General features: G+C 44.2%; 1 protein-coding gene across 1 annotated transcript; it reads left to right on the forward strand.

The window, feature by feature from the left end:
• Window positions 1-959: 959 nt before the first annotated feature.
• On the forward strand, window positions 960-26,518 carry utp11 (UTP11 small subunit processome component). Its single transcript, XM_085962483.1, has 8 exons — window positions 960-1,069; window positions 10,752-10,813; window positions 11,262-11,364; window positions 16,395-16,508; window positions 19,508-19,601; window positions 23,777-23,907; window positions 24,378-24,488; window positions 26,273-26,518. Exons 1-8 carry the CDS (start codon window positions 1,007-1,009, stop codon window positions 26,354-26,356), a joined length of 762 nt encoding a protein of 253 aa, XP_085818609.1. The 5' UTR covers window positions 960-1,006; the 3' UTR covers window positions 26,357-26,518.

Below are 26,518 nucleotides of genomic sequence, written 5' to 3' on the forward strand. Positions count from 1 at the left end.
AGGTCTGCTCAGGATTGAAGCTGGGACAATCCTGGTGATTCAATTCCTTAAATGCACAATTCTTAGTGCACCAGTTTGGGGGTTCCTATTCCGCAGCCCGTGTGCCAAATTGGACGTGTTCTCTTTGTGCAGAACCTGACGAAAGGTCCTGAACCTGAAACATTAACTGTTTCTCTCTCCACAGATGCTGCCTGACCTGCTGAGTATTTCCACATTTCCTGTTTTTAGTTGTCTTTCAGCATCAGCACCTTACATTTCTCACGCCTGGAGGAATGATAATAGAAACATAGAAACATAGAAGATAGGAGCAGGAGTAGGCCATTCGGCCCCTCGAGCCTGCTCCGCCATTCAATGAGATCATGGCTGATCATCCAAATTCAGTACCCTGTCCCTGCCTTCTCCCCATATCCCTTGATCCCTTTAGCCTTCTTGAATATATTTAATGAATTGGCCTCCACTGCCTTGTGTGGTAGAGAATTCCACAGGTTCACCACTCTCTGGGTGAAGAAATTCCTCCTCATCTCAGTCCTAAATGGCTTACCCCTTATCCTTAGACTGTGACCTGGTTCTGGACTCCCCCGCCATCGGGAACATCCTTCCTGCATCTAGTCTGTCTAGTCCTGTTAGAATTTTATAAGTTTCAATGACATCCCCTCTCATTCTTCTAAACTCTAGCGAATATAATGTGATGAAACCCCCAGGAATATGTCCAACCAGATCTGACAACCCGACTGCAAACCCTCCCTGCCCTGTGCAGCCATTGTCAGGGGAACGGCAGGTTCCCCTGGACCGCGGTGGAGGTGCCTGCTCTCCGCTAGGGGGAGTCGGGCCCCCGCAGTGGAAGCCGCTGGGAGTCCCGGATGCGGCCTGAAGCCGCTCGGCAGAAAGCGGCTGCAGCAGCGCACAGCGACCGCCAGGGGGCGCAGCCTCCCCCGCCGGAAATGGAGGGCGGCGGGCCATCACCCCTGACCCGGATGCAGCCAATTGTGCTTGGAGACCGGCAAAGATGGCGGCCGCGTTCCGCAAGGCGCAGAAATCGGCGCAGCGAAGCCACCGGGAGCGGAGCCAGGTCAGTGCGGGGTCCCGGGGAGGGGGAGAGGGAGAGGCGGCCGGGCCGGGCTGGTGGCCGAGCAGCGCGGGCCGGTCCGGCCACAGTCGGTGAATCCGCTTAAAGGGACGATGACGGCGGCAGCAGCAGCAGCAGCAGCAGAGAATAAATCGGCGACAAAAAACCCCCACCCCGACTTTAAGGACTCTCAGCATCCGTCAGAAAGTCTTGTCGCTGGAGCCAGACTCCAGATGTGGGCATGCTGGTGAATGTTACTTGAAGATTCTGCTGTGGCTCAGTCGGCTGCACAAAATCTGGTCTGACCCTCCAGCGCAGTGCTGAGGGAGCGCTGCACTGTCGGAGGGAAACCTAGAAACATAGAAGATAAGAACATAAGAAATAGGAGCAGGTGTACGCCAATCGGCCCCTCGAGCCTGCTCCGCCATTCAATAAGATCATGGCTGATCTGATCCTAACCGCCAATCCACTATCACAGAACCATCTCCATCCATAGAACATATATATCAGAAACGCTGCCTACGGAGGGCACGGTCCATCATCAAAGACCCTACCCACCCCAGCCACAGTCTGTTCGCCCTCCTACCATCTGGAAGACACTACAGATACATTCGCACCCGTACGACCAGATTTAGGAACAGCTTCTTTCCCAGGGCTGTCATCCTACTGAACTCCACAAATAAACACTAAAGCCTGCACATCTGCCGATGCACTTTATTATGGTCATATTTATGCTAATATATATGTACAAATGTATGTTGAATGTTTAAGTGTCCTAATCCAAATTGTACACTCTCTGGAGCCGCAAGCCTACATTTCGTTGTACTGCACTTGTGCACTAACAATGACAATAAAAGTTGATTTGATTTGAATCTAACAGAATTAGACACACGAAATAGGAGCAGGATCAGGCTACACGGCCCCTGGGCCCGCTCCGCTACCCACAGGGCCATGACCGATCCGAGCCTAGACTCATGTCCAAATTCCTGCCCGCTCCCCGTAACCCTTAATTCCCTTTACTTCTAGGAAACTGTCTATTTCTGTTTTAAATTTATGTAATGATGTAGCTTCTACAGCTTTTTGGGGCAGCATATTCCATGGACCTACCACCCTCTGAGTGAAGTAGTTCCTCCTCATCTCAGTTTTGAAAGAGCAGCCCCTTATTCTAAGACTATGCCCCCTAGTTCTAGCTTCACCCATCATCGGGAACATCCTCCCCGCATCCACCCGATCCAACCCCTTCACAATCTTATATGTTTCAATAAGATCGCCTCTCATTCTTCTGAACTCCAATGAGTAGAGTCCCAATCTACTCGACCTCTCCTCATATGTCCATCCCCTCATCCCCGGGATTAACCGAGTGAACCTTCTTTGTACTGACTCGAGAGCAAGTATGTCCTTTCTTAAGTATGGACACCAAAACTGTACGCAGTATTCCAGGTGCGGTCTCACCAATACCTTGTACAACTGAAGCAATACCTCCCTATTTTTATATTCTATCCCCCTAGCAATGAAAGCCAACATTCCATTGGCCGCCTTAATCACTTGCTGCACCTGCATACTAACCTTTTGAGTTTCGTGCACCAGGACCCCCAGATCCCTTTGTACTTCAGTACTTTCCAGTTTCTTGCCATTAAGATAATAACTTGCTCCACGATTTTTCCTGCCAAAGTGCATAACCTCACACTTTCTAGTATTGTATTCCATCTGCCAAATCTCTGCCCACTTACTTAGCCTGTCTATGTCCCCTTGCAGGTTTTTTATGTCCTCCTCACTCACTATTTTCCCCCATCTTAGTATCATCTGCAAACTTTGATATGTTACACTCGGTCCCCTCCTCCAAATCGTTAATATAGATTGTAAAGAGTTGGGGACCCAGCACTGACCCTTGCGGAACACCACTAGTTACTGATTGCCAGTCTGAGAATGAACCATTTATCCCAACTCTCTGCCTTCTGTTAGATAGCCAATCCTCTATCCATGCCAGAATATTACCCCCAATCCTGTGATTTTTTTATCTTAAGCAATAATCTTTTGTGTGGCACCTTGTCAAATGCCTTTTGGAAGTCTAAATACACTACGTCCACTGGTTCCCCTTTATCCACCCTATATGTTACTTCCTCACAGAACTCCAGCAAATTTGTCAAACATGACTTCCCCTTCATAAAACCATGCTGACTTTTAAATGATGATTATCCAAATGTCCTGTTACTGTCTCCTTAATAATGGACTCCAAAATTTTACTTACCGCAGATGTTAGGCTAACCGGTCTATAGTTTCCAGCCTTCTGTCTACTGCCCTTTTTAAATAAGGGTGTTACATTAGCAGTTTTCCAGTCTGCCAGGACCTTTGCTGAGTCCAGGGAGTTTTGGAAAATTATTACCAATGCATCCACAATCTCTACCGCCACTTCCCTCAAGACCCTAGGATGTAAGCCATCAGGTCCAGGTGATTTATCCGCCTTGAGTCCCATTATTTTACCAAGTACCACTTCCTTAGTGATTTTGATCGTGTTTAGCTCCTCCCCCCCTATAGCCCCCTGTTTGTCCAGTGTTGGGATATTCTTAGTGTCTTCTACTGTAAAGACTGATATAAAATATTCATTCAGTGTTTTTGCCATCTCCATATTTCCCACCATTAATTTCCTGGTCTCATCCTCTAAGGGACCAACATTTACTTTAGCCACCCTTTTTCTTTTTATATAACTATAAAAACTCTTACTATCTGTTTTTATATTTTTTGCTAATTTACTTTCATAATCTATCTTCCGTTTCTTAATCTTTTTGTTATTTTTTGCTGTCTTTTAAAGTTTTCCCAATCCTCTATCCTCCCACTAGATTTGGCTACCTTATATGCTCTTGATTTTATTCGAATACTATCCTTAATTTCTTTACTTAGCCACGGATGGCTGTCTTTTCTTTTACACCCTTTTCTTCTCAGTGGAATATATATTTTTTGGAAGTTGTAAAATAACTCCTTAAATGTACACCACTGATCATGTATCGTCTTACCCTTTAATCTATTTTCCCAATCCACTGTACTCAATTCCGCTCTCATACCTTCATAGTCTCCTTTATTCAAGCTTAGCACGCTTGTTTGAGATCCAACCTTCTCACCCTCTAATTGAATATGGAATTCAACCATGTTATGGTCACTCATTTCAAGGGGATCCTTTACTAGGACATTTTTAATTAATCCTGTCTCGTTACACAGGACCAGATCTAAGGTTGCTTGCCCCCTGGCCGGTTCAGTTACATACTGCTCAAGAAACCCATCCCTAATACACTCAATGAACTCATCCTCAAGGCAGCCCTGCCCAATTTGATTTGTCCAATTAATATGATAGTTAAAATCCCCCATAATTATAGATGTTCCCTTATTACAAGCCTCAACTATTTCCTGATTGATACTCCGTCCAACAGAGCTGCCACTGTTCGGAGGCCTATAGACTACGCCCACTAGTGTTTTTTCCCCCTTATTATTCTTTACCTCCACCCAAACTGTTTCATTATCCTGATCTTTTGACCCAATATCATTTCTCTGTATTACAGTGATTCCTTCCTTTATTAACAAAGCCACCCCACCTCCCCTTCCTTCCTGCCTGTCCTTCCTGATCGTTAAATAACCTGGCATGTTTAATTCCCAGGCATTGTCACCCTGCAGCCATGTTTCTGTAATGGCCACAAGATCATACCCATATGTAGTTATTTGTGCCATTAACTCGTCTATTTTGTTACGAATGCTACGTGCATTCAGATAGAGAACTTTCAAAGATGTTTTGTGACACTTAGTTCCTGCTTTTGCCCTTTTTATTACTTTACCTTTTACTCCATACCTTATGCCTCTTCCTGACACGCTCTGGTTTTTAATTTCCCCACTGCTACCTAAGACCTCTGTTGTCATTTTTATTATTTGCTCTCTAGGAACCTCCCCCCCCCCCCACTAGTTGGTTTAAAGCCCTCTCTACAGCTCTAGTTATATGATGCGCCAGGACTCTAGTCCCAGCACTGGCCAAGTGAAGCCCGTCCCAACGGAACAGCTCCCTCCTGCCCCAGTACTGGTGCCAGTGTCCCAGGAAGCAAAACCCATTTCTCCCACACCAGTCTTTGAGCCACGCATTTAACTCTCTAATTTTATTTGTCCTAGCCAAATTCGCTCGTGGCTCAGGTAATAATCCAGAGATTATTACCCTTGTGGTTCTGCTTTTTAATTTGGCCCCTAGCTGCTCAAACTCCCTCAGCAGAACCTCCTTCCTTGTCCTATCTATGTCGTTGGTACCAACATGGACCACGACAACTGGATCCTCCCCCTCCCACTCCAAGTTTCTCTCCAGTCCAGAGGAGATGTCCTTAACCCTGGCACCGGGCAGGCAACACAGCCTTCGGGACTCTCGCTCTCGGCTGCAAAGAACTCTATCTATCCCCCTAACGATACTATCCCCTACCACTACAACATTTCTTTTAACTCCCCCCACTTGAATGGCCCCCCGCTCCACGGTGCTGTGGCCGGGTTGCTCATCCTCCCCGCAGTCCCTGTTCCCATCCTAGATAGGAGCAGGAGTAGGCCATTCGGCCCCTCGAGCCTACTCCACCATTCAATGCGATCATGGCTGATCATCCAAATTCAGTACCCTGTCCCTGCTTTCTCCCCACATCCCTTGATCCCTTTAGCCTTAAGAAATATATCTAACTTCTTGAATATATTTAATGAATTGGCCTCAACTGCCTTCTGTGGTAGAGAATTCCACAGGTTCACTACTCTCTGGGTGAAGAAATTCCTCCTCATCTCTGTCCTAAATGGCTTACCCCTTATCCTTAGACTGTGACCCCTGGTTCTGGACTCCCCGACCATCGGGAACAGCCTTCCTGCATCTAGACCTGTTAGAATTTTGTAAGTTTCAATGAGATCCCCTCTCATTCTTCTCAACGCCAGCGAGTACAAGCCTAATCGACCCAATCTCTCCTCATACGTCATTCCTGCCATCCCAGGTATCAGTCTGGTGCCATCTTTCGGATGAGACGTAAAGGGTAGGAACAGTGCTCTAAGACCCAGGGCCTCCATGTATTGCTCCTCAACATTTGCTGGTGCCACTATTCGGCGCGATGTGTACTGGAGGATGGGGGACTTGCTTAAGATAAAGAACTCCGGCTCCATGTATTTAGTTTTAAGTGGCAACATGAAGACAACTTGCCTTAGAAAATGTACCTTTCTAATGCCATTGAGTGTCCACAGGCCAGATTCTTCACATCTCAAAGTGCCATCAACAGTGCAAGAACCGCTCAGCTGCGGTAACAGTCCCCTCATAATGCAGCAGCCCCCATCTTAGCATCAGGGCTGTGTTATAAATGCGGCATCATTAATCTGTTATCAGATGAGTGGAAACTACTTCAGAAAGAAGCATTCTTACTGTCTGTTAGCTGTGGCTCGGTTGGTAGGACCCTCGCCTCTGAGTCGGAAGGTTGTGGGTTCAAGTCCCAAGAGACTTGCACACAAAATCTAGGCCGACACTCCAGTGCAGTGCTGAGGTTGTGCTGCACTTTCGGAGGTGGATCTTTCAGGTGAGATGTTAAACCGAGGCCCTGTCTGCTTTCTCAGGTGGATATAAAAGTTTTGAAGAAGAGCAAGGGAGTTATGCCTGGTGTCATAGAGTCATAGAGTTATACAGCACGGATAGAGGCCCTTCGGCCCATCGTGTCCGCGCCGGCCATCAAGCCCTGTCTAATCTAATCCCATATTCCAGCATTTGGTCCGTAGCCTTGTATGCTATGGCATTTCAAGTACTCATCCAAATGCTTCTTAAATGTTGTGAGGGTTCCTGCCTCCACAACCCTTTCAGGCAGTGAGTTCCAGACTCCAACCACCCTCTGGGTGAAAAAGTTCTTTCTCAAATCCCCTCTAAACCTCCCGCCCTTTACCTTGAATCTATGCCCCTTAGTTATTGACCCTTCTACTAAGGGAAAAAGCTCCTTAGTGTCCATCCTATCTATGCCCCTCATAATTTTGTATACCTCAATCATGTCCCCCCTCAGCCTCCTCTGCTCCAAGGAAAACAAACCCAATCTGCCCAGTCTCTCTTCATAGCTGAAGCGCTCCAGCCCTGGTAACATCCTGGTGAATCTCCTCTGCACCCTCTCCAAAGCTATCACATCCTTCCTGTAGTGTGGCGACCAGAACTGCACACAGTATTCCAGCTGTGGCCTAACCAGTGTTTTATACAGCTCCATCATAACCTCCTTGCTCTTATATTCTATGCCTCGGCTAATGAAGGCAAGTATCCCATATGCCTTTTTTACCACCTTATCCACCTGTTCCGCCGCCTTCAGGGATCTATGTACTTGCACACCCAGATCCCTCTGACCCTCCGTCTTGCCTAGGGTCTTACCATTCATTGTGTATTCCCTTGCCTTGTTAGTCCCCCCCAAAGTGCATCACCTCGCACTTTTCCGGGTTAAATTCCATTTGCCACTGTTCCGCCCATCTGACCAACCCATCTATATCGTCCTGCAGACTGAGACTACCCTCCTCGCTATTTACCACCCTACCAATTTTTGTATCATCCGCAAACTTACTGATCATACCTTTTACATTCATATCCAAGTCATTTATGTAGACCACAAACAGCAAGGGACCCAGCACCGATCCCTGTGGTACCCCACTGGCCACAGGCTTCCAGTCACAAAAACAACCTTCGACCATCACCCTCTGCCTTCTGCCACTAAGCCAGTTTTGTATCCAATGTGCCAAGGCACCCTGGATTCCATGGGCTCTTACTTTCTTGACCAGTCTCCCGTGCGGGACTTTATCGAAGGCCTTACTGAAATCCATGTACACCACATCCACTGCGTTACCCTCATCCACACACCTAGTCACCCCCTCAAAAAATTCAATCAAATTAGTCAGACATGATCTTCCCTTGACAAAGCCATGTTGACTATCCCTGATTAATCCTTGCCTCTCCAAGTGGAGACTAATTTTGTCCCTCAGAATTTTTTCCAATAATTTTCCTACCACTGATGTTAGGCTCACTGGCCTGTAGTTCCCCGTTTTTCCCTACTCCCCTTCTTGAATAATGGTACTACATTAGCGGTTCTCCAGTCCTCTGGCACATCCGCTGTGGCCAGAGAGGTTCTGAATATATGTGTTAGAGCCCCCGCAATCTCTTCCTTTGCCTCACACAGCAGCCTGGGATACATTTCGTCCGGGCCTGGGGATTTATCCATTTTTAGGCCTGCTAAAACCGCCAATACCTCCTCCCTCTCGATGTTAATATGTTCGAGCATATCACAGTCCCCCCGCCCTATTTCTATGTCTACATCGTCCCTCTCCATAGTGAAAACAGATGCAAAAACTTCATTTAGAACCCCTCCTACATCTTCCGGCTCCACACACAGATTGCCACTTTTGTCCCTAATGGGCCCTATTTTTTCCCTAGTTACCCTCTTACCCTTAATATACTTCTAAAACATCTTAGGATTTTCCTTTATTTTGGTCGCCAGTGTTATTTCATGGCCCCTCCTTGATCTCCTAATTTCTTTTTTAAGTATCCCCCTGCACTTTTTGTACTCCTCTAGGGCTTCCTCCGTCTTTAGCCTTTTGTATCTGCCAAAAGCTCTCCTTTTTTTTCTAACCCATTCTCGTATATCCCCTGACATCCAAGGTTCCCTGTGGTTTTTGGAACCACCCTTGACCTTTTACGGGAACATGTTGCCATTGTATGATCTCAATCTCCCTTCTGAAAGCCTCCCATTGCTCCGATGCGGATTTTCCTACAAGTAGCTGATCCCAGTCCATTTTGGCCAGATCCTGCCTTATCCTATTAAAATCGGCCTTCCCCCAATTTAGAACCTTTATTTCCGGCCCATCCCTGTCCTTTTCCATGACCACCTTAAATCTCACCATATTATGGTCACTGTCACCAAAGTGCTCACCTACTAGCACTTCTTCCACTTGGCCGGCCACATTCCCTAGAATTAGGTCCAGTACCGCCCCCTCTCTTGTAGGACCTTCTACAAGCTGGCTCAAAAAGCTCTCCTGGATGCACTTTAAGAATTTTACACCCTCTGTGCCTTTCACACTCTGACTATCCCAGTTAATATTGGGGAAGTTGAAATCCCCCATTATTATTACCCTATTATTTGCACATTTCTCTGAGATTTGCCTACATATCTGTTCCTCTATCTCCCCCTGACTGTTTGGAGGCCTATAGTACACTCCCAGCAAAGTGCTTGCCCCCTTTTTGTTTTTAAGCTCCACCCATATGGCCTCATTAGAGGAACCTGCTAATATGTCATCCCTCCTTACTGCAGTAATTGACTCCTTAATTAATATTGCGACACCCCCTCCTTATACCGCCCCCTCTTTCTCGCCTGAAGATTCTGTACCCCGGAATATTGAGCTGCCAGTCTTGCCCCTCCCTCATCCATGTCTCCGTGATAGCAACAATATCATACTCCCATGTGTTTATCAACACCTTCAGTTCATCCACCTTATTTACAATTGTCCTGGGGTCAATATCTATCTCTCAATCAACATCACTAAAATAACAGATTATCTGGTCATTATCACATTGCTGTTTGTGGGAGCTTACTGTGTTCAAATTGGCTGCCGCGTTTCCTACATTCCTACAAGTGGCTGTAAAGCGCTTTGGGGCATCCTGAGGTCGTGAAAGGTGCTATATAAATGCAAGTCTTTTTCCTGGAAAATTCAACTTTCAAATGAGAATTGAATATTTACTTAAAAAGGAAATATTTGCAGGTCTATGGAGAAAGGAATCCGCATAAACAACAGGCCTGAGGAAAGCACTGAACTCACGCCATATATTACTTTAAGTATGAAAATTAAAGTTTCAAGCCATCTAACTGTCATTCATGCACATTAGGCACAGCATTTTTAAGATCCTACAATCATGGAAGCTTTTCCATTTTTAATGTGACTCATACTGATGCAATAAAAATGCATTCAAAGAAACTGGAAACACAGTGCAGGTCTCAGTGAGGATAAATTATTTTTTAATTGCTTTAAAAGAAATCGCAATAAAGAAACAGAAAAGTGACTCCTGCACCTGTTTTCAACCAGCATAATTGCAGGAAATTCACGTGTACGGCTCTTTAGCCTGGGGGGGCGGAGCTATTATAATGAGCCAAGATGCGTTTGAGCGTATAAGGAAATTCGGGTTTAGCTTAATAACATGCGTAACGCGCTTGCACCCAAGTTTCCTTCATCTTTTACGCTGGGTATTTGCTTTACGTCCCGATTACGCGTGTCTCTGGGCACAAATACACAGGAAACTCCCACCCCTCGTGTCTGGCACCTTCCAGATGTCCAAGCAATCTCTTGTCTTTAAAAGAAAATCAGTCACTGACCTGGAACCTGAAATTCATGAGCACTTTGCAATCTGGAAATTTGACTCGCTAATCAATTAAACTCTGACCTGACACTGTTTACTTAACTGTTAGACTTTGGACTTAAAGGTACGCTGGCCCTATCTTAGCAGCAGAATAATACATTGTGCATTATGTGGTATAATACCGATGTCCTTTTGCAAAGCAGTGTATCATCCAAATTAATGTGAGCCGTGCTTTGAGACATCTGTTGTATTTAAAAATAAATTGTCTTTCAAAATTTGATGAACAGAATTCTAACACCGATGTTTTCCATTAATATACTTTTTACCCATTTTACACAGCCTGGATTCCGAAAGCGCCTGGGTTTCTTGGAGAAGAAGAAAGATTACAAGCTCCGCGCACAGTAAGTGCTTCATAAACCATAAGTCCAAAGCACTTGGCTTGAATTAAAGTACTGTGTCCTAATTGTACTGTGTATTCTGCGTCTAGAAATGCAAGATTTTAAACTTTACGGTTTAGAAATATTTGCCTAGCGACTCTACCTGAGACCCTCACGGTCCTGGAAGAACGTATCCATTAGTGCTTTTAGAATACATCCTGTTGGAGGTTTTAGATAAGTTGAGGTTTTTGGCGGCGAGGGGTGGCATAATTTCTGTCTCTTGTGTTGTAGAAGTTGAACTACAAACCCACCAACAGAATCCTGACAAGACTGAATGTAGCCTCTGTTTAAAACATCCCACAGTTTGCCATATTTAAGTTAGATTGGCGCCATGTTGCAGATTTTAGTTATTTTGCAATACTGTACCAAAGGTTTTCTAGAGGTAAGCCTGCTGACTTGTTGCACATTTCAGGGACTACCATCGCAAACAGAACACCCTAAAGGCACTACGCCAAAAGGCGTTAGAGAAAAATCCAGATGAATTCTACTTTCGAATGGCCAGCACCAAACTTCAGGTGAGGTCTTTTTTAAGTGCTGTAAACTAGGTTTATTTAAGAAAAGCAGTGCTGAGATATTAAATAAAAACAGAAAATGCTGGAAATACTCAGCAGGTCAGGCAGCATCTGTGAAGAGAGAAACAGAGTTAACGTTTCAGGTCGATGACCTTTCGTCAGAACTGGAAAAAAGCAGGAAATGGAACAGATTTTTAAGCAAGTGTTACTCTTGACCTCTCTCTTCAGCAGCACCGACTCACTCTATCTCAAAGCTGTCCTGGTCTGCAGTTCCATTTCGCCTCATCCAGCGCTTTAACAAAAAACTTTTTTCCTTCCTTTCAGGTGTCAAGGATCGCAAGCTTCAACAACTCTTGGACACAAACGCCCCTCTGGAACCTTCTTCCCCTTCACTTTCCTCTGACGCCATCCCTTCTCCCAATCTCACCCCCTGCCGTGATTTCACTATCCCCTCTGACCTTCCCCTCTCTGACCCCGAACGATCAGTCCTTAGCAAAGGCCTGAGCTTCATCCCCATACGCCCCCACCTCAATGAATTTCGAGCTCGGAACGATGCTGAGCTCTTTTTCCGCCACCTTCTACTCCGTGCCCACTTCTTTGGCCAGGAGTCTGCCCCCGCCACCCCCCACCCCGCCTCCTGTAAGGACTCTATTCCATTCTCCCAGTTTCTCCGTCTCCGCCGCATCTGCTCCGACGATGCCACCTTCCATACCAGTGCTTCCGACAGTCTTCCTTTTTCTTCAACCGAGGATTCCCCTCTACCGTGGTTGACACGGCCCTTGACCGTGTCCGTTCTATCTCCCGCACTTCTGCCCTCACCCCTGCCCCTCCCTCCCGGAACCACAAAAGAGTTCCCTTTGTCCTCACCTTTCACCCCACCGGCCTCCACATTCAACGGATCAGCCTCTGCTATTTCCGCCACCTCCAATGTGATCCCAGCACCAAACGCATCTTCCCCTTACCTCCCCTTTCAGCATTCCGTAGGGACCGCTCCCTCCGTGACACCCCCAGCACCCCTTCCCCTTCGCCCAGCACCTTCCCATGCAAGCGCAGGAGATGCAACACATGCCCTTATACCTCTCTACTTCCCACTGTCCAGGGCCCCAAACACCCCTTCCAGGTGAAACAGCGATTTACTTGTACTTCCTGCAATTTAGTATACTGTATTCGCTGCTCACGATGTGGTCTCCTCTACATTGGGGAGACCAAACTCAGATTGGGCGACCGCTTTGCGGAACACCTCTGTTCAGTCCGTAAGGGGGACCCCGAGCTTCCGGTCGCCTGTCACTTTAATTCTCCGCTCCACTCCCACTCAGACCTCTCCGTCCTCGGCCTCTTGCACTGTTCCAATGAAGCTCAACGTAAGCTCGAGGAACAGCACCTCATCTTTCGATTAGGCACTTTACAGCCTTCTGGACTCAACATAGAGTTCAACAATTTCAGAGCATAACACATATATATATATTTTTTTATCCACACTTTTGTTCTGTTCTTCTCTCCCACGTGGCAGCCGTCTTTCATTCTGCCAGCGCAATTTACACTTCATCTAGAGCCATCCTTTGTTTCTTAACCTGTCCCATTACCATCTCCTTTTGCCTTGAATATCTCTTAATGTCTCTCAATGTCTCTTAATCTCTCCTGCCTTCCAGCCTATCACAGGCCTTCCCTTTTGTTCTTTCATCCCCTCCCCCATTTCCCTGCCACTACACTTGCTTAAAAACCTGTTCCATTTCCTGCTTTTTTTTTCCAGTTCTGACGAAAGATCATCGGCCTGAAACGTTAACTCTGTTTCTCTCTTCACAGATGCTGCCTGACCTGCTGAGTATCTCCAGCATTTTCTGTTTTTATTTCAGATTTCCAGCATCTGCAGTATTTTCTTTTTGTATTAGTGCTGAGATATTGTTTGAACTACTCAGCTCAGCTTGTCGCTTGATTGTCTATTGATCTGCTCAATTCCAAAAGTACAAGTTATGTTGTGCTGGTGATGTGGAGTTTCTGTTTATCCAGGAAACTTTCGATTAACCGGCCACTAAATAACCGGAACGCTCTATCCACCGGCAAAATTCAGGAGCCAGTTCAGATAACTTTTTTTACTCCATTTGTGGCTGTGCAAGGGTGTAGCTGAAGCTGTTGCTAAGCTACAGAGACACTTGCAACTTGTGCCGATTGTTTTGAAGCACAGGGTTTGTTGCTTTATACGGAGCTCTGAGCTCGTATCTTTTACTATAGCATTCGGTTATCCGGCATTGTTGATGGACCGGCACCACATCGGTCCCGTCCGTGCCGGATACCAGAAAGTTTCCTGTACAACAAGGTATGGCTTTATAAATTGCTGTAGACTAGATCCCCTGAAGTTCATGTATTGCCTAGGATGATTTTAAGTGCTTTCAGTTCTAACCTGACATTCATTTAGACTGTGTCTAATTGGTACCAAGTCTTTGGAAAGAGAGCCTCATTTAACATTAGAGCTGTAATAAGCCCTACTGTTTCAAAGTAATGTTTTTATAACCTGTACAGTGGATGTGTTTAGACTACAGTTCATACGTGGCCCACAGTCATCTTGCCCTACTCCTAATTACACTTGGCAGAGCAGCTACCCCAACCGAGCAGCTCACTCAGGCTCTTCAAAGTGAAGACATCAGATCAGGCGAGCTGTACTTGACATTCTCCCTAAAATGAGCAGCCTCTCCCTCCCTCCAAACCAAATGACCTGTTCTTAGCATCCCCTTCAATCTATACACTTAACAACCAGACAAAATGTGTCCGACATCATCTCCAGATTATACAGTTCCAGCCAATCTTAACAACCCAAATCGATTAGTTTATATGTGACCTGCTGGTTCCATAATCTTTCCTAAGGAAGAAATTGACACCTCTTGATACAACTGGACAAAGATTAAATGTCTTCTTCCAAGTCCTGTTCTTTGCTGTGAAAATTTCCAAATATTCACAGAGAGCAATTTGAGGAAGATGGTGTTCATGTACAAGTTAATAGTCCCACCTGCATGCCCCAGAGTATCTGGTGCATTGTAAGCTGTACATCCCCAAAACACATTGGGCCAGAAATTAGGTCCGGGGGCTTGCCGCGCGTGCAAGCCCCCGATGTGCACTCACCCGGCGCGCCGACATCTGAAGCCTGGGCCTGCTTGGAATTCCTGTCACTGGCTCGGTTCAGATGTCGGCGCGATGTGCTTGCCTGATCCAGCGGCGTAGTTAGTGCGATGTGCCGGCTGGGATCAGGTGAGCACTGTGCAGCCAATCAGGGGAGGGGAAACTTCATTCATGAGTTTGATAGTAAGAACTGTCAAACTCATGAAAAGTACGGGCGCCCAAAAGACTAGTTTAACTTTAAATAAAATTTTAAAAAACATCCCAATAATGAAATAAACTATAAATAACTTTAAAAAAACTATTTTAAACAATTAGTCAAATTTTTGAAAAAATAATTTTTTAAGAAATCGGGTCTAAAAATAAACTTACCTTACTGTAAAGTCCTTAAAAACAATAAAGCTGTGGAAAAAATGTTATAATTTTAAATAATAGACCACTTACCTGCAAGAATCAAGTCCTTACGCCTTCTTTCTATGTCTAAAAAGTTCAGGCCCTTGCACACGGGAAAACCTGTCCAAAAAAAAAAGGAAGTTCAACGCGTGCGCGCAGAGTCCTGCGCGCACGCGTTGGACCTCTGAACCCCTTGGAGGAAATGCCGGTTTCCCGCGCATGCGCTGTGCATGCTGAAATCTGGCACTTCCAGTGGGCCCACGCGTGAGTACCCCGTCCGTACTCACGCGTTGGGACCGGAATTACTGGATTGATTTTACGAGTGAAAGCTGCTGATATCCTAGACACTGATGAAATAGCTCCACACCACTGCCATGTCATTGGGGCAACAGCAACTTGTATTTATATAGCGCCTTTAATGTAGTAAAACGTCCCAAGGTGGTTCACAGGAGCGATTATAAAATTAAAATTTGACACCAAGCCACATAAGGAGATATTGGGGCAGATGACCAAGAGCTTGGTCAAAGAGGTAGGTTTTAAGGTGCGTCTTAAAGAAGGAGAGAGAGTTAGAGAGGCGGAGAGGTCTAGGGAGGAAATTCCAGAGCTTAGGGCCTTGGCAGCTGAAGGCACGGCCACCAATGGTTGAGCGATGAAAATCAGGGATGCGCAAGAGGGCAGAATTAGAGGAACACAGATATCTCCAGGAGGAGGGGTAGTGTTGTTGGGACCTTTTTTATTGTATAATGATGCAGACCAGACCAGTCCACTGCTGGAACTGCACAATATACAGGCATTCTGGAGAGAATACTCCTCGTCTGTGGTAGGATTTACTCCCCATTACGAGCAAGCTTTCGAATTAACCCACTTTAGTTGTGATCTATCAGTCCTCCTCACTCATGGGATATTGTCATCCTAAGAGTATGGTTTGCAAACGGACAATTTGCTTCTACTTTTAAGTGGAAACAATCTCTGTTTGAACTCTGTTCCTAGCTATGTGATTTTATTTCATGGAATTTTTTAAATAAAATCTCTTTTGCCCTTTGAGTATTTGCCATACATATTCAGTTCAGGTGGGTGAGGCTACAACTGCTTATGTTTACTCGGACTAGTATGTAGATGCTTTTCCCCTGACCTAAAGCAATAGCGTTTTGTTCGGAAAAGATTCGGGATTACAGACAATGGGCCTGAATTTGCAGTCGGAGGCTTCCCGCGGGGAAATGCCTCCGATCCGCAAATAAAATCCGCGCCTACGTTCTGCCTCGGGATCCACGGAGACCCGTGCTCCTGGGCCTCTGAGTACACGTGTGTAAAGGCCCACATATCCCAGGGGAGCCCCACCAACAAAAGAAGGGGGAAGATTCTTGACAGATCGCAAGTTCCGGGTTTTCGCGCCTGCGCTTTGCACACGAAAACCCGGAGCTTACGGGCGGGTACGCACCCGTAGGCAGCAGAAAATACGGGCCAAAAGTTCCACTTTATTTCATGTGTGTTTTTTTAAGAAATCTTTTGTTTCCTTTATGTTTGCTGCTTAGAATGGAGTACACGTTATCAAGCAGGCTAAAGAGGAAGCAACAGAGGAGCAGCTGAAGATCATGAGAACGCAAGATGTTAAATATGTGGAAATGAAACGGGTTGCAGAGGCAAAGGTGACCTCATTTTTATTGTTTTGAGCCTTTGCCAGTAGTTTTCCCAAGAACGCCCCTTCTTCAGTTAAATGAAATCTGTCGTCGTAAATGTATTTTAAAAATGGGATTCGTCGCAGCATTTTCAACACAAGTCCTTTCTGATATTTCTAGTATGTGCTACTCTAACAGGGAAGAGGAAGACAAACCTTTTACAACAATCTTTTTGTGACCATGGCAGAAAAGGTTAATTCTCAGTGATTAACAAACTGCTGGTTCCCCAGTTCTACACCCTTTTCAAGGAAAATGTCTTTCATTGTAATAGTGACAGAATGGCCACTTGGTGGCACTAAAACATTTTCTGTTGTTTTTCTTTGAATTTTTTTGCACTGCGCTGAAAGAAGGAATGAGATTTAAAGCATTGTACAGTACTCTTTGGCATTGCAGAAGAAAAATCTGTGGGTCCAGACACTGGGCTTAAAACGTGCATAGCTGCTACTTCATAATTTGTTTATTTTTTAATCAACATTACATTGCCTAGGTAACTTGGAGTGGGGAAAGTTTTATGGAACCTGCGTTGCACCAGTAGAGGGGTGTTTGCAAGGGGAGGAAGATGGTGCATTATAGAAGAAGCATGCAATCATCAAACTTCATATGAGAGAGGGCGTTATTGTTAGGGTTCATCATTTGAGGGGGTTGGCTTCTCTTCTGGCATTTTACAGTCTTTATAAAATATGTGTTTCTAATGTTTGTATCCTTTCAAGTACTGCCTACAACTGTCAGCACCACCCTACCGGTGTGTCCAGTTAGTTGCAATATTAGATAGTCTAGGGGTGGATTGCAGACTGGTGTACAGTCCTTATCCAGTGTTCAGCTAGTACATTTATTGCTGGCTTAGACCTTCTCAAGCTGGAGATCAACAAAGGACCTCTTGCACCTCTTGATTCACTCCATATTATTTTGTATAATATTTTTACTTGCCATCTCATAACAAGCAGCTAGCATCACATTACACCAGTGAGAGGATCATTGACCATGAAGATTAATAAAGGACATTTGAAATGGGCATTGCAGATTGGTTTTAAATAATCTGCATTTCTGATTGAGAATGTGCACGTTACAATATTTATAGAATATACAGATGACTAAAATGGCTGGTATATTTTATAATATGCATTATAGTTAGTGCTATGGGACCTGCCAATATTCCCTCTAGTCTGGCACTAATCAATACAAACCAGGAGAGTGACACGTTCAATCTCCAGTCTGTGCCAAGTTGCCTGGTCTTAGCTGGGTTTGTTGCAATTGGTCTCAGTGCCTCTAGGTCCAGGGAGAGGGAAAAACAGAACGGTGAGGTCAGGTCTTACCCACAGACAAACACACTGTCTAGACTTACACATGAAGTATGGCCTCTTGTCTAAGGTACAAGATGGCCCAGTGAATTATAGGCCAACATGACTCTTTATGTTCTCTTCCCCCTTCTCTTCCACCCCATGTTGGGGTGGAAGAGACTTGGGGGTGGGTGGGCAGAGAGCATAAAGGCTTTTGTCCAGCTACCTCTACTGTTACCTCTCTTGCCTTACACCCCTTCTCCCCTGACCACATCAATGTCTCATCCACTCTAGCTCTGTTCCCACATCACTGCAGCTTCTCTCCCAATCCTCCAAGCTCGTCTCTTTTATGACACATACCATCATCGATCCATTCCCCACCTAAATTCTGGCCCCCAACCTAACCAATATTATTAATGGTTCCCTCTGCTCATGCTGGTGACTCCCATCTGTACCTTGGTATCACTTCAGTTGGCCTCATTGCCACCGCTGTGCTTTTGGACTGGCTGTTCGACATCAAGCCATGGATGTGTCAAAATTCCCTCCAACTGAGCAATGGGAAGACTGAAGCCATCATTATAAGTCCCAACATAAACTCTGGTGCTTTGCCACCGACTCCATCTCGCCCCGCCCACTCAGGCTGGACCAGACCACGTAAAACTGGCATCCTGTTCGACTCTGAGCTGAGTTTCACTCCCCATGTCCTATCCATTACCAAGGTGCTTACTTTCATCTTAATTTCATCCACTTTAATCGCTACCTCAGCCCACTGGTTGAAACCTTTATACAAGGCTTTGTTACTTCCAGACTCTCTTTCCCCCCACAAGTCTCCTTGCTGACCTTCCATCCTCAACCATCCATGAATTTGAATATGTGCAAAACTCATCCTGACCTGTTGCTCATCACTCCTCACCTGGCCGACATTGGCATCCTATTCCTCAACACATTGAACTTAGAATTCTCATCTATCTTCAAATTCCTGCAGTCTCACTCCACCCTAACTTTACAATGACCTCCAGCTTTGTACTCCCTCCTGCACTCTTCAATCCCCCGACTCTGGGCTTTAGTGCATCCTGCGTTCCCTTTGCCCCATCATTGGTGGTAGCGATTTCCCCTTCCTCAGCCCTACTGTCTGGAATTCATTACCTAAACCGCACCACCATTTCACTTCACTCTCTGCCTTTCCACATCTTCTCAAAACCAATCTTTTGGTCACTTATCCTAACTCTTTCACCATGACTTGGTTTCTGTTCCTTTTAATAAAAACAAAATCACACCTGCTTTGGGACATTTTCTACATTTAAAAGTGCTATATGAATGCATGTTGCTATCTAGCACAGGCCCACTAGAAGCATCACATTTCAAAGTGCCAGAAGTATGTTAAGAGAACGAAAGGCAGCCATTTCATGTTGACTTCTTCTGACCTGAAGCTCAGAAATTTTCAAGCACTGGCCAAAATGCAAACTTGCCTCACCAACAGTAATTAACCTGAAATTGACCTCCGGATCTCTAGCAATTAGACTTTACAGTCAGGCAAAACACACCTGTACTTTAGTACATTACATGCCATTTTCACACATTTCAATAATAGCTTTTATCCTGGAAAAAAAGTAAATAATGGGAATGTTGAGCCTGCTGTGTGAGGTTTCATGTGCACTGATTTGATTTTGCGAATTTCCAATACATTTGCAGAAAATTGAACGCCTCAAGTCTGAACTCCATCTTTTAGAGGCTGATGGAAAGCCCCCCAATAAGCACATCTTCTTCTGCGAATCGAAAAAGGAAGGTGGTGTATCCTGTTACATACTGTATGATGATTTGTGCATAATTTTTCAACTCTGTTTTTACAGAATTTGGTAATGAATGTTTATAACTTGTTATAGAAGACAGATTACAGGAAACTTTGGTTTATCCGGAGGTTAACTGTCCGGAATGCTCGAGCCACCGGCAAAAATCAGGAGCCGTTTCGTTAGGTTTTTTTTCTTTTCGTTGCTTTTTTTTCACCAATCAGGCTCTGCAAGGTCTCACTGAAGCTGTTGCTAAGCTACAGAGACGCTTGCAAGGTACGGCCGACTGTTTAGAAGCTGCTGCTAAGCAACAGGGTTTGTTGCCAGATACGGAGCTCAAAATCTCCGTATGCTTCAACATTAGCGCTGGTTTGTCCGGCAGTTTTGATGGGACGGCAACAGCTCGGTCCCGTCAGTGCCGGATAGCACAAAGTTTCCTGTATTTGAATACATTAAGTCTTGTACAGGTGCATTGCTTTGGATCATTTCCGTCTTGTTCTGAGGAATATACATTTCAATTTGAATTCAACTACTCGCTTTTTTAAAAAAAAAAAAGATTTTTCTCACCATTTAGCTCTTGCCCAGAAGGCTTGGACTCCTGTTTCGGGTACTGTTCTATGTGCGCTGATTGCCTTCTGATACATTGCACAGATGAGCTTTTTTTTTAAAATTTGGGAGAGGGTGGCCATGATCAAGCCCAGTGATGACTTCACTCCATGGTCACACATGCGTGCACAGGGTGTGATCAGGAGTACAAACCCTGGCTGCTTTCTTTTCCACGCCCTAACCCAGAAGCACTGCGGCCAACTGAAGTGCCCCTGTTACTGAGCCGGCCGAGAACAGCTGACCCAGCACAGCCCAGAGATTGAACCTGTATCTCCCTGCCATGAACGGCTCAGGTGCTCACTGTATAAACTTGCTGAACCCATATTGAGAATACAATTTTCGGGACAGCAGCAATTTTTCTTCTTCATTTAAAAAGAGAGCGAAAACGCTAAATTGCAGAAAAACAATGGATTAAGAAATATTCTGCACAAGTATCTCAATTCTGCTTTGGAATACTAAAAATATAAATGTTTTATATGAAAGCAGACTGTACTTTGAAAGCTGAATATGCCTGTCCGTGCTCAAAGAATCAGTCTTTGAGCAGAGTAGATCAGTTCAGCCGAGAGTGGCTAATTTACAAGGCCTTGTTGACAAAATCTGGATGGAGGTGACTGGTAGTTATGGAAACAAAACATAACACAGTTAATAAGGAGTGCTGGTCTGAAGATGGAATAGAGGAACATTTGTTGAGACAGTATATGGTGAATGTTTCTGTCCATTGCTGTACCTGACCTGGAAGAGAATAATGCATGGCGACACTGTGTAAAATAGATAAATGCTCCATTGTCCAGCCCTGTTGTCACTTGTTTCAGGAAGGTCAATACTTGAAAATATTAGTAAAAGGAAGGAATATTGCATCTTGCCTGCTTTTGTTTTTCAAACTTCAGGAGTTATTTTAGTTGCTATCACTGGTGATTGACGCAATGTCTATTAAATACAACATAAATGATACTTTGATGCCAGACATTGTATTACTCATAACATTTAATTATGGGCTGATTGAGTTCTTCACGCACTTCTACGGGAATAGAAATGCACTCTAGTCCTCCTACTAAATGCCCAATATACTAACGTAATTTATAAACTGTTAGTGACTAACCAAGCTAATAACTGGCACATAAAAGCACTGAGTTATTGCTGTCTCACACTCCAGAAAGAATGATCGGCATGTTCTAGTTGTATCTTTATTATATTTGTGTACCCTGTTTCCTGAATTTATAACCATAGAATGGTTACAGCATGGAAGGCGGCCATTCAGTCCGTCGAGCCCGTGTCTGCTCTCTGCAGGAGCACTTCAGTCTCACTCCCCCGCCATAATGTTACTCAGCAGTAACATATTCCCCTCCCCCTCCCCTCAATTCTTCCCTTTCCTGTTCCCTTTTCCTGAGGGTATTGACTCATTCTATTGCACTGTTTCACATGTGCCACATGCCATCCTATGCTTCACCATTTTTCATGTATGAATGCAGAAAGTGAGCGTTGGCAGGCTGTGCCCCGGCAGGGACAACATGACTGAGCCCTATCCTGGACTGGCCCAACCTTATAATCAAGAACTGGATTCGCCAGTACACAGGAACATAAGTAGGCCTTGCAACCCCTCGAGCCCGTTCCGCCATTCAACGAGATCATTGCTGATCTGTATCCTAACTCCATCCACCCGCCGTAGCTCCATAAACCCTTAATACCCTTGTCTAGCAAAAATCTAGCGATCTCCGATTTAAATTTCTCAATTGAGCTAGCATCTACTGCATTTTGTGTTCTACCACCCTTTGCATGTAGAAGTATTTCCTAACTTCTCTCCTGAATGGCCTGGCTCTGGTTTTAAGGTTACGTCCTCTTGTCCTAGTTTTCCCGCCAGCAGAAAAAGTTTTTCTCTATCTACCCTATCAATTCCTTTCAAAATCCTAAAAACCTCAATCAAATCAACCCTTCACCTTCTATATTCCGGGGAGTACAAGCCCAGTTTATGTAAAATCTCCATCATTTTATCCTTGGAACCCTGGTAACATTCTGGTGAATCTGTGCTGCATTCCTTCCAAGGCCAATATGTCCTTTCTAAGGTGTGGTGCCCAGAACTGTACACGGTTACTCCAGATGTGGTCTAACCAGGGCTTTGTATAGCTGTAGCAAAACTTCCTCCCCTTTATATTCTAGCCCTCTGGTTATAAAGGCTAACATTCCATCAGCCTTTTGGATTATTTTTTGTACCTGACCACTACATTTTAGTGATTTGTATACATTGACCCCTAAATCTCTTGGCCTCCACTGTTCCTAGCTTTTCACCATTTTAAAAAAAAAACTTGGATTTTTTTGGTCCAAAATGGATGACCTCACACTTAGCTGCGTTGAACTCCATCTGCCACAGTTTTGCCCACTCACTTAATCTATCAATGTCTCTTTTTGTCACCAATCTTTTGTGTCATCGGCATATTTGGTTATATGGCTCTCTATTGTGTTATTAAGTCATTAATAAATATAGTGAATAGTTGAGGCCCCAGCACAGGTCCTTGTGGGACACCACTAGTCACTTCCTTCCAGTTCGAGTACATACCCATTCTCTCTACTGTCTTCTATCGTCTAACCAATCTCCTAACCAGGTCAATAATTTGCCTTCAATTCCATGAGGCTTAATTTTAGCTAACATCTTTTATTTGGAACTTTATCGATTGCCTTCTTGAAGTCCATATAAACTACATTCATAGGCATTCCCCTCTATTACTTAAGTTATTTCCTCAAAAAATTCCATTAGGTTCATTAGACATGATGTACCCTTTGCAAATTCATGTTTCTCTAATCAGCTCGAATTTCTCAAAGTCACTCTGTCCTTAATTATCGATTCCAATAACTTCCCCACAACAGATGTTAGACTAACAAGTCTATAATTTCCTGGTTTGGGGGGGGTCTCACCTTTTCTTAAATAATAGAGCTACATTTGCAATTTTCTGATCTGTAGGGACAATTCCTGAATTGAGAGGGTTTTGGAAGATTATGGTGAAAGCATCTGCAATTTCCTCACCTACTTCCTTTAAATCCCTGGGGTGGAAACCGTCAGGTCCTGGGGAGTTGTCAGTCTTTAGTGTCATTTTTTTCCTTGTGGTGTTTTCTTGCTTACGTTAACTTTAGTGAGTTCCAGTCCTTGATTCATTATCAGTTCCCCTGGAATATCAGGTATATTATCCTCTTCATCCACTGTGAAGACTGACTCAAAGTCATTATTCACCAAGTTTGCCATTTCCTTATTTTAATTTGCAATATTAACCGCACCTGTTTTTAAAAGGTCCACATTACCGTTGCCTACCCTTCTAATATAATTCTCCCCTAACCAAAACCAACTGTAACTTCTTGCACTGCATAGATTGATTATTGTACCTGGGACCTCCTTGGTCTCTATGGCACCATACTAGCCCTGACCAAGCTATATAGATTTGTATTGTGTATAATTCCGGTTGTTTGCAGTGTGTATTGATGGAGCTTTGCTGATGCTGTGCTCTGATTTTACTGTAATTAAACTTTGATTGCTCCATTATAATATTTGAAAAGGTTCTCATACATTTACATCTGTGCACAGTGAAAGAATTTAACTTGGCGAAGCGCCTCAATACTGTACCAGAGCTGGTGGATCGGGCGTACAACCGACCAACGATCGAAACCTTACAGAAGGAAAAAATTAAAGGAGTCACTCATCCCCGAGCTCTAAAGGTAACGGGAAGTCACCGTCAGATTAAAGTGTACTTTTACAAAATGAGCAATCGCACAGACACACTAAAGCAATGTTGGCATTTCAGAAAGATGATTGTCTAAATGGCAAAATAATGCCCAATCTGACTGTCATTTGAAACTTGTGATTGATAACTTGCACAGGGTCATTGGTCTAGCTGTGAGGAACAGCATGACCATGTTGCACAAGGCCATTGTGTTCACTGTGAAATGCAGCATTTGTTAGTGTTAATTCATTTTGATTCTCTTATGAGCACATTAAAGTGTATTCTGTGAAGAGAAAAGTGACTGCTATAATACCATGTTACGGCAACAATATTTCTTTGAAATGCAGGGGAAAACCAGCAATTAATCAATCCTGATTCAAGCTCTCCTCTCTTTCCCCCTTTCCCAATTATTCACACATGCAATGATTATCTCTTTTTTCACTGATTTGTAATTTTCCCTTTCAGAAACTTGCTGGACAGAGAAAGCACCAATACTCCCTTCTGAAACAGCACATTGAGAGAGAGAAGAAGATGTTTGTAGTATCCCAGAAAATCCAGACTCGAAAAGACCTCATGGTAAGTATATAGAGCTCATAAGTTTACAGCAGTTCAGTGTATTGTGGATTTTCTAGATCTGTGCAGGGCATTCTGATGAAACTGCCATTATTCACCATAACCATTTTTTGTAATTTTGAAATCAAGATAAAGCATTGAATGTTCAATCTGAGGTCATTTATACAAAAGCAAACTTGATGGCAGTTAGCAGTAGTAAGTTAAAGTCATCGTTAAAATGTTTGGATGGTTAAGAGCCTCCTTTCCTAAACTAAACCTAACTCCTTTTCCTGGAAAGGGAATGGGAACACTAAAGCTATAGACGAAAAGAGAGTGAGGTATGAGAGTGTTTTTGTCCAGTGCTTTATGTGCTCAAATACATTTAATGTCTGGGCAGCCCGGCCCAACTATGAGCTAAGCCTAGAATTTGGCATAAGTTACCTTCTGCCTGAAAGACTATAAGGGAAGGCTGATCCTGTGTGGTTGGGCTGGGATGTCCAAAGCTTTTGTCTTGGCTGCATTGATGTATCACATGGAGCCTTGGTGGCCATGTATAAAGTTTAGCCCATTTTCCCATTAATTTGCATATATCCCAAGTCACTGCTGTTAGTAGATCTTGGCCATTCATCAATGAGACCACAGCACTAAAAAAAAACAACAGGGCAGCCTAATGAATAATATAAGCACAAATTCGACTGAGTTGCCTGTGCTTGGAGAGCCAGATTGCCAGGGCTTGGGGGCTGCAGATTGGACATCCTGGAGTGCTTTCCTGCAGTTCTAGTTAAGGGCATCTTGTGGGGAACTTTATGTTGCATCTGTCTTTATTTGAGGGTCCTTGATGCTGTTTGCCAAAGTAGAAGATGCTTTGTTTGCTGGTATCGGCTTAATGACCACAAAAAGGTGAAGGGGGGGAAAAGTGAGGCCCTGCTGTAAGAAGTTTATTTTAGGGTTCCAAAATAATCCATTGTTGTCAATGTTCCCCCTAAGGCGCGGCTGTGCACCGATCGCGAGGTCCCGCGCAGGTCGCTCACCAGCTGCTGCCGCAGGAAGAGATACAGCGCAGCAATTTAAAGGGCCTGCGGAGAGAGAAAAATATTAGAGGGAACATTGATTGATGTAATGGGAAAATATACCTATCCGCATTGTATAAGCTGCGCGGCCGCACAATAACGAGAGGTGTCCCACGCGGGCCGCTCACCGGATTTTCCATTGTAAATACCACGCATGTGGAGAAATTTAAAGGGACCGCCCATTAAAAGAAACAGGCCACACAGCTTGCAGGGAACATTGCCTATCAGTATAGGAAACCAGCCTGTGCTAGAATCTGGGTCACATTTCGAAGCAGATTAAAGCGAGCTTTTTAAAAAAAAAAAAAAAAAAAATTCTGTTTGTACACACATAGAAATGATTGCGAGTGAATGGTATTGTAAGTGAGTTTGTACACCTGTTTAAGCAGTTGAATTGCCTGTGTTTAGTACCATTGATATTTTAAAGGCTTTCATTTCCTCTGATAGTGCACTGGTTAATTCATTTGTGTAAAATTTCTTTGTGTGATATTTTAATGCAGCCTTTAGGCAGCATGCTACCAGAGGAAAAATAAACCTGAGCTGTATTTTAAGGGGAGATGTCCCTTTTTTTAAAGCCACAAATGCAGATTAGAAGTGTTTTGTGAAATTGTATTAACGTAATAAAATCAAACTTAGAGTTCCAAATTCAAATGAATTCACTGACTGGATTTACTGTGGCCCGTGTGTCTGTAGATGCAAATGTCGATCATTTTTACCTGAATGAAAATGGTCTTTTCACAGGACAAGACCAAGAAGGTGAAAGTAAAGAAAGAAACTGTGAACTCTCCGGCCATTTACAAATTCGAGTTTCGGAGAAAACGCTGACATATCTTCAACGGGCAGTTAGAATATTGCATAATGAGATACCCTTTTCATGAAGATTTTCTGGGAAGATTGGGTTTCAGATCTCTGTCTTTTTGTGACATTTAAGATTTATGGGCTGGCTGTTGTCAATGTAACATTAAATGAATGTGAAGGGAACAGTTA

The sequence above is a fragment of the Somniosus microcephalus genome, chromosome 20 (assembly GCF_052327205.1).
Source record: "Somniosus microcephalus isolate GS21.2 chromosome 20, FLI_Smic_1.0, whole genome shotgun sequence".
Taxonomy (NCBI): domain Eukaryota; kingdom Metazoa; phylum Chordata; class Chondrichthyes; order Squaliformes; family Somniosidae; genus Somniosus; species Somniosus microcephalus.